General features: G+C 21.4%; 1 protein-coding gene across 1 annotated transcript in view; it reads left to right on the forward strand.

The window, feature by feature from the left end:
* The window catches only part of LOC128962254 (forkhead box protein F1-like), a 1331-nt gene extending 794 nt beyond the window's left edge, over nt 1-537 (forward strand). Inside the window, exon 1 of the mRNA XM_054308617.1 lies at nt 1-537. This exon is cut by the window's left edge and continues 794 nt beyond it. Coding sequence (XP_054164592.1) covers nt 1-504 — 504 coding nt within the window. The 3' untranslated portion in view covers nt 505-537.
* Nucleotides 538-18690: the final 18153 nt, after the last annotated feature.

Here is an 18690-nt window from a genome sequence, read left to right on the forward strand (position 1 = left end):
AGCGTTGTCCACCACCACCACCACAACCAACACCACCATCAGCAGCAACACCAACACCACAATACTTCGTCATCGTCGCCGCCCGCCTACTATAACCCGTCGCCGACGTCGCCCTGCAGTGGCGGTGGTGGTGGTGTCTACTCGCCCGACCAGTTGGTAGTATCGGGTGCTACCGGTACCTGTATTGTACCGCCGTTGTCGGCCAGCGGTTCAGTTGGTGCCACCACATCTATTACATCCTACTATACGCCGTCACCGACCGGTAGCGGTTCGGGCAGTACAGCACTGTTACTATCAAATGCCAATAGCTATCTGAATACTACCCCTGAATACAAGTTTAGTCCAACTGATAGCTATAATACTACTACTAATAATAATAATACAACAGCAGCCAAAACATCCTACAGTTCCTCAGTATCGCCCGTTTCTCAACTACAACAACAACATCACGACCCCTGGCCAACGGTAATGCCGCCGATGACCACAAACTATTATAGCCAATAGAAATGAATAGATAGTTATATATACAGTATATATCCCACAAAAAAATACCAAAAAAAAATCTATCATTACATACATGTTATATATAAAAATTTATTATTATTATTATTAGTAATAATTATATATTATATAATATAAATTAATTAAATTATCATAAATGCATTTTACACACACACACACACACACACATACACACACACAGCTACCAATACATACCTGGATCTCCCTGTCCTATATTTAAAGTAAAAAAATTATATATTATATGTATAAGGCCTTATAATAATAATTATTATTATTAATTGATAAATGATTTTAAATTAAATGTATCTTAATTAAATGTACATTTTAATATGATTGCCTGTATGTATCTCTCTCTATATATATTATATATATATTATAATATAAATATATGTATTGTGTCCAATGTATTTAATTATTATTATTATTATTATTACTTATATATATATATTATTTTTTAATTATTATTATAAATTTATAATATTAATGAATAAATAAATTAATTAATTAAATGTTTTTTTTGTTGATATTTTTTTTTAAAAAATTTTTTATCTATGGATAGTTTAATTATGAAAATTGTTTAAAAAATTGATTACATATTTATATTTATTTATTAAATATGTAATAATAATATTACTGTAATAATAATAAACTGTAGAGTAATTTGTACAGTAAAAACAATTTGATACTACCTAAAATAACTATTGATTATAAAAATCAATATAATCTAATATTATATATATATATATAAAGTTATATACCCGATATAATATAACCGGACCTAAAAAAAATATTATTGAAATATTATAATAACCCGGAGCTGACAATAATAATATTATATTATAGATATATATATAACAAATAAATTAGCTATTAATTAGAAATTTATTTATATTATTATTAGACAATCGTTTTGTTTGTTTGAACTGTTTTTTTTTTGGTTGTTTGTAAAACACATGGAGGACGGGAACCGTTAGGTTAAAGTCACCAAAAAAAATTTTTAAAAAAAATATCTAAACTTATTATATATATATATTTTTTGTATCATTGATATCAAATATATGATAACATCACAAGTTTTAGGAAAGGGTTATTAAAAAAATAATTTATATATAAATTAATTTATATATTAAAAGTCAAAAACCTTATTATTAAACAGTTTTTAGACAACGTTGTCGTTAACATTTGATTTTCATATATATATATATATATATATATACAGTATATATATATATATATTAATAAATATAAGATAATCGTAGGCTCGCTATCTGGTATAGTCATAATAATAATAATAATAATAATAATAATAAACTATTTAATATTAATTTAGTAGTAATGTAAATGAATTTTTAACTAAAATTTTTTTTTAAAGATAATTAATTTTTATAAATAAACATTTTTATTCAATTTTTTATTATTATTTGCTGGTCATTCATACAATTATTATTATTATTATTTGTCTATAATTTATTTGAAAAACAAATTTTTATTTTGTGTGCAATTATTATACTAATTGGTTATTGATATAAAAAAAAACTAGTATTTAATTAATTAATAAAATTTTATTATTTTTTTTATATATAATGTTTTTTTTTATAGATTTCTAATTAATATATATATATATATATATATATATATATATATTAGTTAACTGGCATTTAATCAATGATATTGATATCGAGTAAAATATCAATGTATTGAATATATATAATATATATATATTTTTTGGCAAATTAGTCAACTGATGATTGCTATGAATAATATTAATTAAAATAAAAAAAAAAGTTTTTTAAGTTATATATATATTTTAAAAAAAAATTATTTCCTATTTTTTCTGACTGGTATTTAACAACCAAACAAACAAACAGTGTCTTTGAGAGTCAAAACTTTTTAAAAAATCAAAAAATAAATATAAAAAAAATTCATGACAGCCTTGGAGTGTCCCATAATTTTTTTTTAGTATTATTATTATTAATACTAAATAAAATACTAGTGTAACTGTAAACCACTATAAACTTATATATATATGCGATATATTTGCGATAAATAAGTTATATATATATATATATAACTTATTCATCGCAAATATATATATATATCTTAATCACAAATCAGTTAAACAATTTAGTGGTAACTGACTGTTCAACTATCTATAGTTCCCTATTATATATAACTTATATATGGGGTATATGTGCTGCTGATGTTGTTGTGGTGGTGATGATGATGGTGTCGGTGCCTTCAAATTATATTATACATTATACTAGAGATGATATACACTGTCATATAAGATATTATTATTATATGTGTACTTAATTTTTCAATTGAATTGATATGAATTTTATTTTATTTTTTTATTAATTAATTAATTGTACCAAACTTCAATGTTCAATTAAAAATTGAAAAATTTTTTCTAGAAAAAAAATTATTTAGTAACCAAACAAATTGCTTAAATTAATTTTTTAACATTTTTGAAAAAAAATTATATTTTTGGTGAATACATTTGTGTTAAATCAATCAATTAATAACTAATTATTATTATTTTTTGGTATACCAGTAAATATATAATAAAAATTTATTATTAATTTTTTTATTGATAATAATTTCTAATTTTAAGGATATTATTATTATTTTTAAATAAAAATATTATGAAAGGATTTTATTGTTTGTCTCAAATGTTTTATGTTTTTTTTATATACCAGTATTTAATTGACAAATAAAAAAATATGTTTTAATGATAAATTCAATTTAATTATATATCAAAAAACCAATTTTTTTTTTGGGTACATATCTCGGTATATATATTAATATTATTTTTTTTAATTTAAAAAATCTATTACTATTCAGTTAAAGTTATCTATAGTTATCGGTTAGTCATATACTACAGTATATATATATCAATATATAGTATATCAGAGTTCATATGGTTTTTAACAAAAATTATTTTTTTTGGTGTGAAATCACGAGTTTTCAATACTATACTAAAAAAAATCCAGTAATTTATGATTTTTTTGTTGTTTAACCAATCGATTGGGTGCCAAAAAAAACACAAATTGATGATACGTTTAATAACATATACCAGTATTTAGAGATAATTGACTGATTTATAGGTATTTTTTTTGGGGTGAAAAAAAGTTTTGTTACAACAGTTTTTTATGGCTCTCTCTCTCTCTCTGTCTCTGTCTATCGTAATGACCATAAGTTTTCCTATACTGTATATAGTATGTCTGTATACTGAGGACAGGGAGTCCAATGGGTTGATTGGTTTGGTTATTACCGGTATTATGTTGTTGTTGTTTGTTTGTTGTCAATATAGTAGTAGTAGTAGTAGTAGTAGGGGTTCACAAAACACATATCGCTTTTTCACTTTTTTTTAATATATATATATCATATATATATATATATAATTTTGAGGCCACATATCAAACGTGTGGTTAGAGATTATATATATATATATATTTAGTTCAATGGATGGTCTTTATATTATATATCAATATATTGATATATCATATGTATAATACTAGCAAAAAAATGTGAGTATGTTTTTTTTTGTATACAACATTGAGTACTCTCTCTCTCTCTCTCTCTCTCTCTCTCTCTCTCTCTCTCTCTCTCTCTCTCATCACTAAGTTTTTGCACTGATAAGAGTTAATATAAGGAAAAAAACATATCTAAAAAAACTATATATCTCTCTCATTAAATTCATTTACACTATACTGTAGATACAGTATATATATATATATATATATATATATGCAATATATGTATGTGTATTGGCAACTAACACACACACACACACACACAATGAAAATTAATTAATATAAATTTTAATAAATTGATTGCCAATAATTATTAGTTATTAGAAAAAAAATTGCAGTATATATTTGATATATCATTAATTAATTTTTTTAATAAAAAATTTAAATAGATATATAAACACTAGAGTTGTATGCATTTTTTATGTACAATATTATAATATATATATATATATATATATTGTTAGATCTATTAATTATGGTTTATTTTCAATAAATATATTATTATTATTATTATTATTATTAGTATATTACATGATCTCTGAACATGTATAGATAGTATAGATATTGTCAAATCAAATCAAATTTATCAATAAATTATTATTTCAATTGAAAAAAAAATATTAGTAATAAAAAAATTATTTTTAAATTTTCAAAAAAAAATGATAAAGCAATCATATTTCATATGAATTATTAATAAAAACTGATTATTATTATTATTATTTTCTGATAATAAACTTAATGGACTAATAAATACTAGTAAATACTAAAATTTTTAATTAAATGCAATAATAATAATATGTAATAAATGCAAGTTTTTTTTTGAAAAATATTTTGAGACCATATATATATCAATTTTTTTAAAAAAAATAATAAATTAAATTGTTTACTACTAATTGTATTTATACACTAAAATACAAAGTTTATAATAAATTGAAAAATATGTTTTTTTCAGACAAAAATATTATTTATTATTATTAATAATTTAATAATTTTTTTTTAAAACTAATTTTTTGTACTATTAATAGATTAGTATTTTTAAAAATATACTAATCTATTAAATCTATTAAAATAAAATGTTATTGAATTAAATTGTTAAACTATAAACTTATTATTGTTTATATATATATATAATTTATTTATATATATATCGATATATAATATGTTTGTGTAATTTTAGAGTAAAATATTTTTTGACTTAATATATTTTTTTTTTGTATATTTATATTTAATTTATCAATAATGATGGCAATGATTATTTAGATATATATATATGTATAGTATTATTACAATTAGTCTACAAACTTGACATTTGTACACAACATATCAAGTATTAAATTTTAATTTTGTAAACATTTGGGTAATAGTTTTATATATACAAGTATTTTCAATAGTTATATAGAGTTTATAACCTTTAGATATATGTATATATAATATATGTATAACTTTATTGTAAACATTTATATATATATATATATATACTGTATATTATTAGTAGTAATTATATAATATATACAAGTATTATGTTTCGGCATATATTTATGACATATATATATTATACAATACAATGAATATTTATTGTATAAATTGATATTATATTGATTCATGATTTTTTTTTTAAAAATACATAATTAGAAAATACACAAAAATATTTAAACAGTTATATAATACATGATATCAAGTATTTTATATTTTATTTTTTGAATATATATATTACTAATACAATAATAATATTGATATTTATAATTATTTTAAAAAATAATAATAATTTCAATATAAAGTAACAGTTAGTTATTTATTTAGATAAAAACCTATCAACCATTCATAGTCCTATCCCATAATCAATCTCAATGTGTGTTCCCATAATAATAATAATAATTAGACAAAAAAAAGTAGTTTATAGATAGGACACACACACACACACACACACACACACACACACACACACACACACACACACACACATACATACATACATACATGTATATACATATATACAGTCTTTACATACATTAACAAAATAGGACACAACTATAGACTTTAAATAAACTATTAGTTTGTTAGCTTAAAAATATAGGATATGTTATGTATGTATGTATAAATGCCATACAAATTGCTTTACTAAATGCTATATAACTCTCTCTCTCTCTCTCTCTCTCTCTCTCTCTCTCTCTCACACACACACACACACACACTATAAAGACTTTAATGTAAAAATACAGTACAATAACACATACATTAGTAAAGAAAAGTTATGACAGAAGCGCAAAAAGTTATGTCTGTTTATTAGAGAGAGAGAGAGAGAGAGAGAGAGAGAGAGAGAGAGAGAGAGAGAGAGAGAGAGAGAGAGAGAAAGAGAGAGAGAAGCGACAGATAGATAGTGTAAATTAGGAGTCGGAGGTCCTGTATGTTCAATGATTTGCTTCCTCATCATTAGCGGCAACCGATCAAAGGCCTGGTGTGTGTGTGTGTGGATCTACCAGTGCCTGTGTTTGTTTGGTATATATATATATATATATATATATATATATATATATATATATATATATAAATGGTATTGTCAGCGACTAATCTATAAAAATGTATGGTGTAGTCAAACCGTTTATACAGGCATTTAGTCTGTAATACACATACACATCCTAAACCCATACATCCCATTCCTCCCTCCCTAACTCACTCACTCTCTATCTATCGCTCATCCATCTACTTAAATATATATATATGTATATATATATATATATATGCCATAAGTCTCCTCACTCGCACTTTTACTTTTATCTATCTATCCATCCATCCATCTATCTATCTCTCTATTTCTTTTATTTTTGCCCAACTGTGCCACCAATACATCCACATACACACACACACACACACACACACACACACACACACACACACACACACACACACACACACACACACATCAAACACATACATCCCATCCCATCTATAAACCAAACGCTATGTATATCAACGCTAACGTATTTCTTTCTGCACCGTTATATATATCAATACTCTCTCTCTCTCTCTCTCTCTCTCTCTCTCTCTCTCTCTCTCTCTCTTGTAGTCAACAAATTGAGTTATAGCCTAAAGAGTAAGTAAACAGTGATTTAGAGGCTCTCTCTCTCTCTCTTTCTCAAGTCGTCTTCAACCCCCACCCGACAACATGGGAGGCATATATATATATATATATATATATATATATATATATATATATATATATCGAGATCTCAATCACTGTATAGATGAGTGCTTTCAGGCATTACATATAACATACCAGTCCTCTCACTTTCTCTCTCTCTCTCTCTCTCTCTCTCTCTCTCTCTCTAAAAAGGTTTTGCCAAAACATATATTGTACAGCAATTGTATACTAAATATAATAAATTTTTCTGTTGTTGTGTAAAAAACTTATGCTAACAGATATCTCTCTCTCTCTCTCTCTCTCTCTCTCTCTCTCTCTCTCTCTCTCTCTCTCTCTCTCACTCACTCACTAAGTGAACAACAAATTTTAGAAAAGTCTATATAATTTATAATATAATGTGTGGGAAAACACACTAAGTAATGAATTAGTAGACATTTTAATTAGATTATTGGTATTTATTTTGGTTGTACTAAATTGAATGCACTTTTATTTATTATTCATATATTGTTATTTAACACTAATGTTACACTAATACTACTACTGATATAAAAAAAACTGGTATTTCATAGGCTTTTTAATAGCATTTTATGTTTGCAAACCATAAACCATTTACACATTTAAAAAAATAAAATAATTTGATTTAAATAACAACAACAACAAAATGATTTAGTAATACATTAATATGAATATATAATTTATATATATATATATATATATATATATATATATGAATCCATTAAATCTATTATTTAGCTTTTAGTTTTTAGTAATGTCTCTAAAATGTTTTTCACTATACATTATATACATGTATTATATATTATAGTATATATTAGACACACAAATGTAAAACTTATGTGTTTAAAGCTAAAAATATTTGAAATTTTTGCAAATTAATCACTAATTTTTAATAGCTATTTTCAAATTATATATATATATTTCCCAACAAATCACAAGTTGTTGCCAATTAGATACAACTGTACTTTTCATACATATTCATACATACATACAGAATATTCTGGTAAATATGTTTCATATATATATATATATATATATACTAATATACTGTATATTCTGTATGTAAAATATTATACAATTAAATGGCGTTTGATTGAAGACTATTGGCACCAACACTACTAAAGAGAGAGAGAGAGAGAGAGAGAGAGAGAGAGAGAGAGAGAGAAAGAGAGAGATAGGCAAACACTGATACATACTGTTTGTTACAAATCCCAGTGTGTGTGTGTGTGTGTGTGTGTGTGTGTGTGTGTATGTATGTGTCTGTATGATAGAGCACTGGTATGTCATTGAGAGAGACTATACTGTATATGTAAGTCAACACCAGCTGCTAATCTTCTGGATTTTACAATATTTTATTTTTCAATAAAAATTTTGTTTCAAACCAAAAATCAGTTACTATTTTTATAACTAAGTTATAATATATAATTTTCTATATGAATGTGTATGTGTGTGTGTGTGTGTGTGTGTGTGTGTGTGTGTGTGTGTGTTATTATAATATATAAAATTTGAAACAGATTTTACTGTTGAGGAAAAAAATAAAGACAAATATTATATTATATTTTTATATATTTATTACTGTATAAGCAGTTATTTAAGTCATCCGTTTCATAGTTTTATGTGTAATAACTTTGTTGTTGTTGTTGTTGAAAGTGTGTTAAAAGATCTATAAGTGTGTGTATGTGTGTGTGTGTATGTGTGTGTATGTGTGTGTATGTGTGTGTATGTGTGTGTATGTGTGTGTATGTGTGTGTATGTGTGTGTATGTGTGTGTATGTGTGTGTATGTGTGTGTATGTGTGTGTATGTGTGTGTATGTGTGTGTGTCTGTGTGTGTATGTGTGTGTGTATGTGTGTGTATGAGTGTGTATGTGTGTGTATGTGTGTGTGTATGTGTGTGTATGTGTGTGTATGTGTGTGTATGTGTGTGTATGTGTGTGTATGTGTGTGTATGTGTGTGTATGTATGTGTATGTATGTGTATGTGTGTGTATGTGTGTGTATGTGTGTGTATGTGTGTGTATGTGTGTGTATGTGTGTGTATGTGTGTGTATGTGTGTGTATGTGTGTGTATGTGTGTGTATATATATATATATATATATATATATATATATGTATACATGTATGCGTGTGTGTTATCCTTAATATTTTTGGTTAACTATATTTGGTTATATAAATGAGTGAAAAGATGAGTTAAGATTGAGATGAGATGAGAGAGAGAGAGAGAGAGAGCTAAAAGATTGTGTAATATATTTCCTCAAAGAAAATAAAAACACTAAAAATGTAAAGAATTTTTCATTAAAAATTACTGGAAAAATAATAGTAATAAAAATTTTAGTGTTAATTACACAAAAAAATTTTTAAGCATATATATAACCAAAAAAAAAATAAAAATTATAATTTTATAGTTTTATATACAGTAGTAATATTAGTAGTATTTAAGGATTAAAAACATATGTGTGGTTTTTAAAAAAAATATTAAATGTTATTTTCCTCAATAAAATACAAACAACAATAATAAAAAATAATTAATTTTATTACTATTACAATCTTATAAATAATTATAATTTTTTTTTTAATAGTTAACTGTAATGTATGAAAATAACATTGTTATTGTTGCGGTTGACATATAGTATACATTATATAAAGTAATATTATTATAACTTTTATTATTATTATTATACATACTATAAAAATGTATTTTTTTGTTTGTTTTGTTTGTTTAAATGTTTACTAAATTATAATATGAAAGCAATTGTTTATTTAATTTTTATTTTTTTATTAAATAAATTTTATTATACAATGTTAACAAACAATCGTCTATTAATAAACTATACATTTATTTGTATAATACTATAATTTTTGTAAACAATATATATATTAATACTAGATATTATTCATTCATATATAGATTACTACATATTTATGTACTTAATTGACAATTAATTTTATTTAATAGATAGGGAAAAAACATTATTTAAAGATACATAATATACAAATATAAACACATGTATTATATAAGCATTATATAACAAGTAATGACCGTTTTAGTACATCAATTTTTACGTTATTATTATGATGCAACTAATAAAGATAAAAATGTGATTCTTTTTAAATAAAAAAGGTCGATTATTTATATTTACATTTTACAATTATTTGAATTTAGTTTTTCTATATTTTACCAATTATTATCATTTTAGTAAAAGACATTCAAATTTGACTAAACAAATTTTTTAATTATAGTGATTATTTAAATGTTATAATAATAAATTCCAATGTGATAATATTTCATTAAATAATATTAGCCTAGATGATTGTTCAGAAAAGTTTTCAAAATTTTAATATTAATATTTAAAATTTTATAATAAAATAATTGTCAGAACTAAAGCTAAATTGTTTAGCATTATATTGTTACATATAATTGTTAAAAATCTAAAGTTATCATGTTATCCGTCTAACAATATACTTGACTTTAAATGCCACACTGTTAGAGCTAGCTTGTTTCTTCTTAATGACAAATATATAAAAATAAATATAATGACTTTTTGTAATTTGCTGAATCATGTACTATATCTTATAAAATTATGTCTAACTTTTTCTTTAAGTGAGATATATTTAATTTTCTTTCATGAATAGTATGTATATAAGTATCTACTAATGATAAGCAGAATTATAAAAAACAAATTTATATTTAAGTAGATAATTTTATCTTAAAACTAAAAAATTTTCGTTATGTGTGATAATTTCAACATATTTTATTATTTGATTGAAAATATCTATCAATTTTATAATTATTATATCAAATGACATATATACTAATATATAATAAATAGTTTATATTTAATATTTAAATTTTAATAAAAAAAACAATTGAATTAATCTATGATGCTTATTTTATTTAAAAGTATGTGATTTAAAGAATTTAAAAAACAATAAAAGAGTCTGAATATAAAGTTATTGTTAGTTGTAAATATAGTCCTGTTAGTGTACTTTAAGATTAATTTTAAATTGTATTTTTAAATATTTGTTTAAACAAATTACAATTAAAACTATAACATGATGTAAAAAATGTCATTTTTACTTTTTTGCAAAAAATACATATGAAAATTTTTTTAAAATGACATTGTTTATTTACCTAAATATTAGGCGATAATCAATGAAACAGATGTAAATTTTATGATTTTTTATCATTTGTAGTTTTCGAATAAATTAACTTTAAAATTTGTTTTAATTTCGGACAGTTTCAATTGTAGAATACTTATACAGTTTAAACTATTGATGATTATTATATAATATTTATATTTATATATATATATGAAAAAAATATATATTTATACTGTATATCTAAAGTGAGAAAAGCGTGTGTATGTATGTGTGTGTGTGTGTGTGTGTGTGTGTGTGTGTATGTGTGTATGTGTGTATGTGTGTATGTGTGTATGTATGTATATATGTATATATGTATGTGTGTATGTGTGTATGTATGTATATATGTATATATGTATATATGTATGTGTGTATGTATGTATGTGTGTATGTATGTATGTGTGTATATATGTATGTATGTATGTATGTATGTATGTATGTATGTATATATGTATGTGTGTGTATTTGTGTGTGTATTTGTGTGTGTGTGTGAGTGTGTGTGTGTGTGTTTGCACTCAATTGGGGATTAAAAATATTTGTTTAAATTATATATTTATATTTATATAATTTATAAATATTCAATAGATATAAGTTAATGTATATAAATATAGAGTTAATGTGTAATAATAATTATTATATACATATAAATATATATATATATAATCATATACTAGTAGTAGTGATGAGTATCGGACCTAAAAATAAAATCATAATATTTTGATATTTTTAAAAACATTTCAAATTTATCAGATTAAACATAAACTATTGACAATCAACAACAACTAGAGAGAGAAAAAAATAAATTAAATAAAAAAAAATTATTTATTATTATTATATAAATATGCAATATATTAATAACATAAAAACATATTATTAATAAATAAATATAATGTATATATATATATATCAAAAAAACCCTATAATTATATATTTTAGATAACACTTTCAATTAATTAATTTTTGTTTATATTTTTACTACATTTACATACATTATAATCATATATATATATATATATATATATTGGAAATTATAAATAATATTTTTTTTGCATATTTATAAAAATATATATTGATATATAATTAATTGGATAATTTATCTATAATTTATAACATTTTAATTAAATAAATAAAATATTATTATAACTCCTATATTAACTGTAAAATATTTTTTTAAAAAATACTATATATATTGTATTTCCTACCATCTATTGATTTGAAAATATACTAGGTGAAATATATACACAATAAATTTATATACCCTAATAAAATATATAGTACTATTGACACTAGATGTCATAATAGTTACCATGTTAATTTTATTTAAATTTTATTTTTTTTCAATTAAAAGTTATGATTTTTGATTAATTATCTATTTTAGTTTAATTTTAGCTTATTTTTAATCATGATTTAAAAAAAATAAATAATTTAATTACATTTAATTAATTAAAATGTATAATTAAAAAGTGTATAATAATTTAAAATGTGATTAAATGAATAAAATAATACCTGTAATAAAATTATAGATAATTATGGGTATAATTATTATTAAAATTATTTATTTTGTTATTATTTTTTATGAATAAATAAATTTAAAAAAAAACTTTAATTTTTACATTATTTGCTACATTTTATATGCAATTAATAGTATACAGTATATTCAAAGATGATATTATAATAATAATAATAATAATAACATAATAATAATGATAATGATATTCCTAAACATGATTTGAATTTATTTTATTTTTATTTTGTTTTTTTGTGTTTAAATGATACTAAAAATTATACATCAATTTATATATACAGTATATATACTGTAATATATATAATAAAATATGATTTATTATATTTGTATATTAAACTTGACATTTATTATTTACATTTAGACATACATTAAGAGATACATAAAATATATATATTGTAATAATTTTTGTATAAAATAATTTAATATTTGATGATAACATGTTTATAAATATTACTAACTATATATATATACACTAAATTTGTAAAAATATTATTGTTTTTTGTTTTTTGAAAATGTATATTATATTATTATCAAAAATATTATTACCAAAAATTTTTTTTATATGTTAATACATGTATAATATAGTATAATATCTAACTCTACAATAAGTATTATGATATAATAATAATAATAATTTATATATATATATATACACTGTATATTGTTATAAAAAAAGTTTATACATAATAATAATAATAATAATAATACATGTTTAGTAATATACAGTAAATAATAACAATTATAATATAACAGTAAAACTAGAGTCAAATTTTGATTTTTATTTAAACGCTAACTATAATTGATTTATTGTTTAGTTGTTTATAACAATTATAACCAGAAATAACAACATAATAAATATATATATATATCATCTATGGATATGATATGATACACACAACTATACAAATAGCCAAAACATGATCATACATATAAATAGCCTAATAATAATTACATATATATTTTTTACTGTATATCCTATAAAAATATTTTTGTGAAAAAAAACAGTTATTAAGTATTTAACTATTTTTATTTGCTTTTGCTTTTATATCTCCGTATAAACTAATACTAATAATACAGTAAATAATTTAATGTAAATTAAAACCCTTTTTATAAGGTTTATAAATATATATATATAAAGATATGTCAAAATTCAGTATAAAAAGTAATTTAATATTTAGAGAGGTATTAATAGTTACTGTATATATATATATATATATATATTATTCAGTAGTATATTACAGTATATACCTCTATAGCTTATCTATGATATTAAATATACAGTATATATATATATATATATATATATATGACTAAATTTAGCATGAATTTTACACACACTAAAAAACTATTATTTAATAACTACTGTATAAACTGGTGTAGTTGTTTGGTAGGGACCCATAGATATCTACTAATTTTATTACCTTTAATAATAAAACTAAATAAATGTTTCGGTGTTTTATATCATATACAGTATATATATACGGTATATATATATATATATATAGAGTATATGCAAACAAACACACACATAGTTTTATTTGTGGTTTATATATATATATATATGAATATTAATATAATATACAGCAATATACTGTATACATATATATATATATATATTTATTTTCAATTGAATTTTGAAATTTATTGAATGCATAGTTCACTATTGAATGCCACCCACGAAATAAATGGTTTTAAATGATAAAATGATTATATATATATATATATATATATATATATATATATTATGCACTTATAGTTTACATATATATATATATATATATATATATATATATATATATATATATGAATGTATATATTGATAGTACTTATTATATAATATACTTATGTAATATCGTTTCCAAGCAATTAAATAGCTATTGGACTTAAAATATGATAAACCTTTTTTTGTGGGGTTTAACTAATTTTTTTTATTATTTGTTATAACTTTTATATACTAATATTAAAAAACTTGAAGTAAACTGATATAATATATGATATACTGTACTCTAGTATAGGAGTATAGATCCTATTTTTATTTAGCAAAAAAAAAATACTAAATTATCAGACAATTTTTATGCAAATTTTTTTTGCATTATAATCATCTCTCTCTCTCTCTCTCTCTCTCTCTCTCTCTCTCTCTCTCTCTCTCTCTCTCTCTAAATCTCTTTTCTCAAAACTATTACTTTGTGTAAAAAGTTAAGTCTCTCTCTCTCCTCTCTCTCTCTCTCTCTCTCTCTCTCTCTCTCTTTCTCACCCACTCTTAAGGAGCCGTCAACAACACACACACACACAATGAAGTGATGATTAAAATATTAAAATCTCTTAACAATACACACATATATATATAGTTTGTATTAAACTTTTTCAATTTTGTTGTCAAAAATCTCTCTTTCATATTTGAAAATTATTTTTGTACTCAAAAAAAAAACTAAATAATATATCTCTCAAAAAACGCATTTTTCCCGTTAGTATTGTTGTGTTTGTAAGTATAGTATAAATATATCACAACAACAATAAAAAAAAACTAAATGTAAAAGTATTATATATATATATAGTCTATGATTTTTGTTGGTATGTTTAGCAAAGATAGCAAACAACAACACAAAAAAACTAAATTTAATTATAATATATAATATAATAGAGTATTTACTGTAATTTTTTTGTGGTTTAATTGTAGAATATATAGTTTTTTTTAAAAAATAATAATAATATTATGAAACAATACTGTATTTTATATGTAAAAAAATATATACCAATTATAATATATTATCTGTGGTTTTGTTTGATAATAGGCTTTATTTGATTAATAATTAAAAAAATATTATTAAATATATATATATATATTGTATTTAATAAATTGTTTCTACACTAAATAAACATTTAAAAAAAATTAAATATAACATTTAGAAAAAATAAAATTTAATAAAAAATGTTTAGTAATTATTTTCAAAGATAATAATTACAATTAATTATGAATATGATATACATGAGAAACAATATTTTTATACAAATTATATATATATATTAAAAAATATAGTAACAAATTAAATAAAATGTAACTAAAAAAATATTTAAAAAATATTTAAAATTTTTAAAACTATTGTAATGTATAGTTAAAATAATAATAATAATTATTATTATTAGCAAACATTTATACTGTATTTTGCTAACAACAAAATAATTAATTATCTAAATGTTTAAAATTGTATATTAATTAATTTAACAATATATATATATATAGTTTAGATTAATATTAATATTTTATACTATCATATATATATATATATATATATATATATTAATATATAATATTTAAATATATATAAAAAAATAATTATTTAGTTTTATATTATTGCCTGGTAATCCGATATAATTGATTTAATATATATATATATATATTAAAAATTAGACATTTAATAGTCTAATGTATTTTTTTAGTTGTTGTCAACATTTTTACATTACATTTACGTTTTAGTCTATCTATTGTATGACAAATCAATTTATTATAATTTTATTTTTTAAAAATTAAATATAATATAATACAAGCACTTATAGGCAATCATATTATATATTTTATATATAATATATATATATTAATTAAATATTGATAGTAATGGCTGATACAAAATGCGTCAAAACACTATTATTCAGTAATTATTATTAATTTGTTTTATTGTTTTTTTGGTTGAAATTTTTTTTAATTGTTACACAGCAAACAAACAATAGATATATTATAATTGTAAAATATATATATATAAATTTATAATTGATTTAATTATTTGAATGTGTATGCAATGATGTGCTAATAAATTCATAAAAATTTATATTATATTATTATATATATATTTTTTTGTAGTCAAGTATCGTTTTTTTGTTGTTGATATGTTAAATAAAATATATATTACTCTATACAGTCAAAAAAAAGTGATATAACTTATATATATATATATATAATAAATATATTGAATATTGAGTTATAAGTTTGTATATTTGCATAAGTTTTATACTACTATATATATATATATACAGTATATCAAACATATACTGTATGTATGTGTGTGTGTATTGATATATAATATATATATAATATATATAAAGTAATAATAATAATAATAATAATAAATATTTTGTTCAGTAAACACTTGAAGTCAATACACATAAAAAATATTTAGTGTAAGTATTATTGCAGGAAATTTTTTTTTGTGGTTATAAGTTATAACTTATAACTAGTGTGTGTGTGTGTGTGTGTTGTAAGTGTGATATATATTATTATTATTATTAAATCTACAGTTAAATATATTGAAAAAAAACTTTTAGTTTACGTAACCAAACCCAATAATATCCACCTGTGCTCTCAAACACTACACTATACTATACTATAATATACTTCAAGCCTTAATCAAACATACAAATTGACACTAAAAGCATTTTTTTTATATTATAAATATCAATCTATCTATCTATCTATGTATTGGTATGTATGTATGTGTGGCCATACATATATATATACTATACTATACTATTATAACAACACACATACAAAAAATGTAATAATAATAATAATAATATATAACAGGTAAGTGGTTATCATCATATAGTTTATAGTCTATAGTGTGTATAGTATAGTACTGTAATATTTTCAAGTATGTGTTGGTTGGTTGTTGAGCTCATGTATGTCTATTGTTGTTTTAAAAAAAAATTGATGAAAGTAGTGGTGGACAGTATTATTATTATTATTATTACGGTTATTATGATTGTTATATATATAATATATATAAATTAAATGTTTAAGTTATGTGGGTGTGGGTGGGTAGGTGTGTGTGTTGGGAATGCCTAAAATTTTGTTGTTGTTATCGTATAGATATATTTTTTTAAAAATATAATTGAATAACCAGTGTTTCAAATAAACTATTAATATATACTGTAAACCATTAAATTTTTTTTTAAATCCCAAATATTATTTATGTGTATATAACGGGTTCACTATTTATTTATTTTTTAAAAATCTATAATATTTTATATATATTTTTTTAAAAAAATAAAACATTAATCTATTGAATTATTTTGTTGTTGTTGTTGTTATCATATCATAGGATAATCTACAGTATTATATATATATATATATATATATATATATATATATATATATATAATATAGATAACAATATAATTATAGACCAATATGTTTAGTAAAATATCATACATACATATATACATTATTTAATAAATAATTTAATATATTAACATTTCAAACAACAACAAAAATTTCAAACTTAAAATACTTATAACATTATATATATGAGACTAAATGGTCACACATGTATGCATATACTGTATGTATGTACCGTATGTATGTATGTGTGTGTGTGTGTGTGTGTGTGTGTGTGTGTGTATGTATGTATGTATGTGTGTGTGTATGTGTAATGTGTTTGGCCCTTATGTCTCTTACCCTTAAGTTTTTTGAACACTACATTTGTACGGTTTGTTTATGGGGTTATCTATAAATAGCCTCCCAGTCCTCTCTCTCTCTCTCTCTCTCTCTCTCTCTCTCTTTCTTTAAGTAAATATCTAATGGAAATTTGTAGATCAATTTTAAACGGGTGGGGGACGGAAGGGGACAGGAATGTGGAGATAGTATATATTGGGGGGGGGGGGGGTAGAAAACTGTAGTAAATGTTTTAGTAAAATGTTTTTAACTGCTAGACTGCATGTCTCGTATTTTTTTTGTTTGGTTGGTTTGGTTGGTTGGTATGGACTTTAAACTACTGGTAAAAATGTCTGAATATATATATAATACTTTACAACACAACAATTG

This window comes from Oppia nitens, unplaced genomic scaffold (assembly GCF_028296485.1).
Source record: "Oppia nitens isolate AA-2021 unplaced genomic scaffold, nextdenovo-longstitch-racon4-pilon3 scaffold6_pilon_pilon_pilon, whole genome shotgun sequence".
Lineage (NCBI taxonomy): Eukaryota > Metazoa > Arthropoda > Arachnida > Sarcoptiformes > Oppiidae > Oppia > Oppia nitens.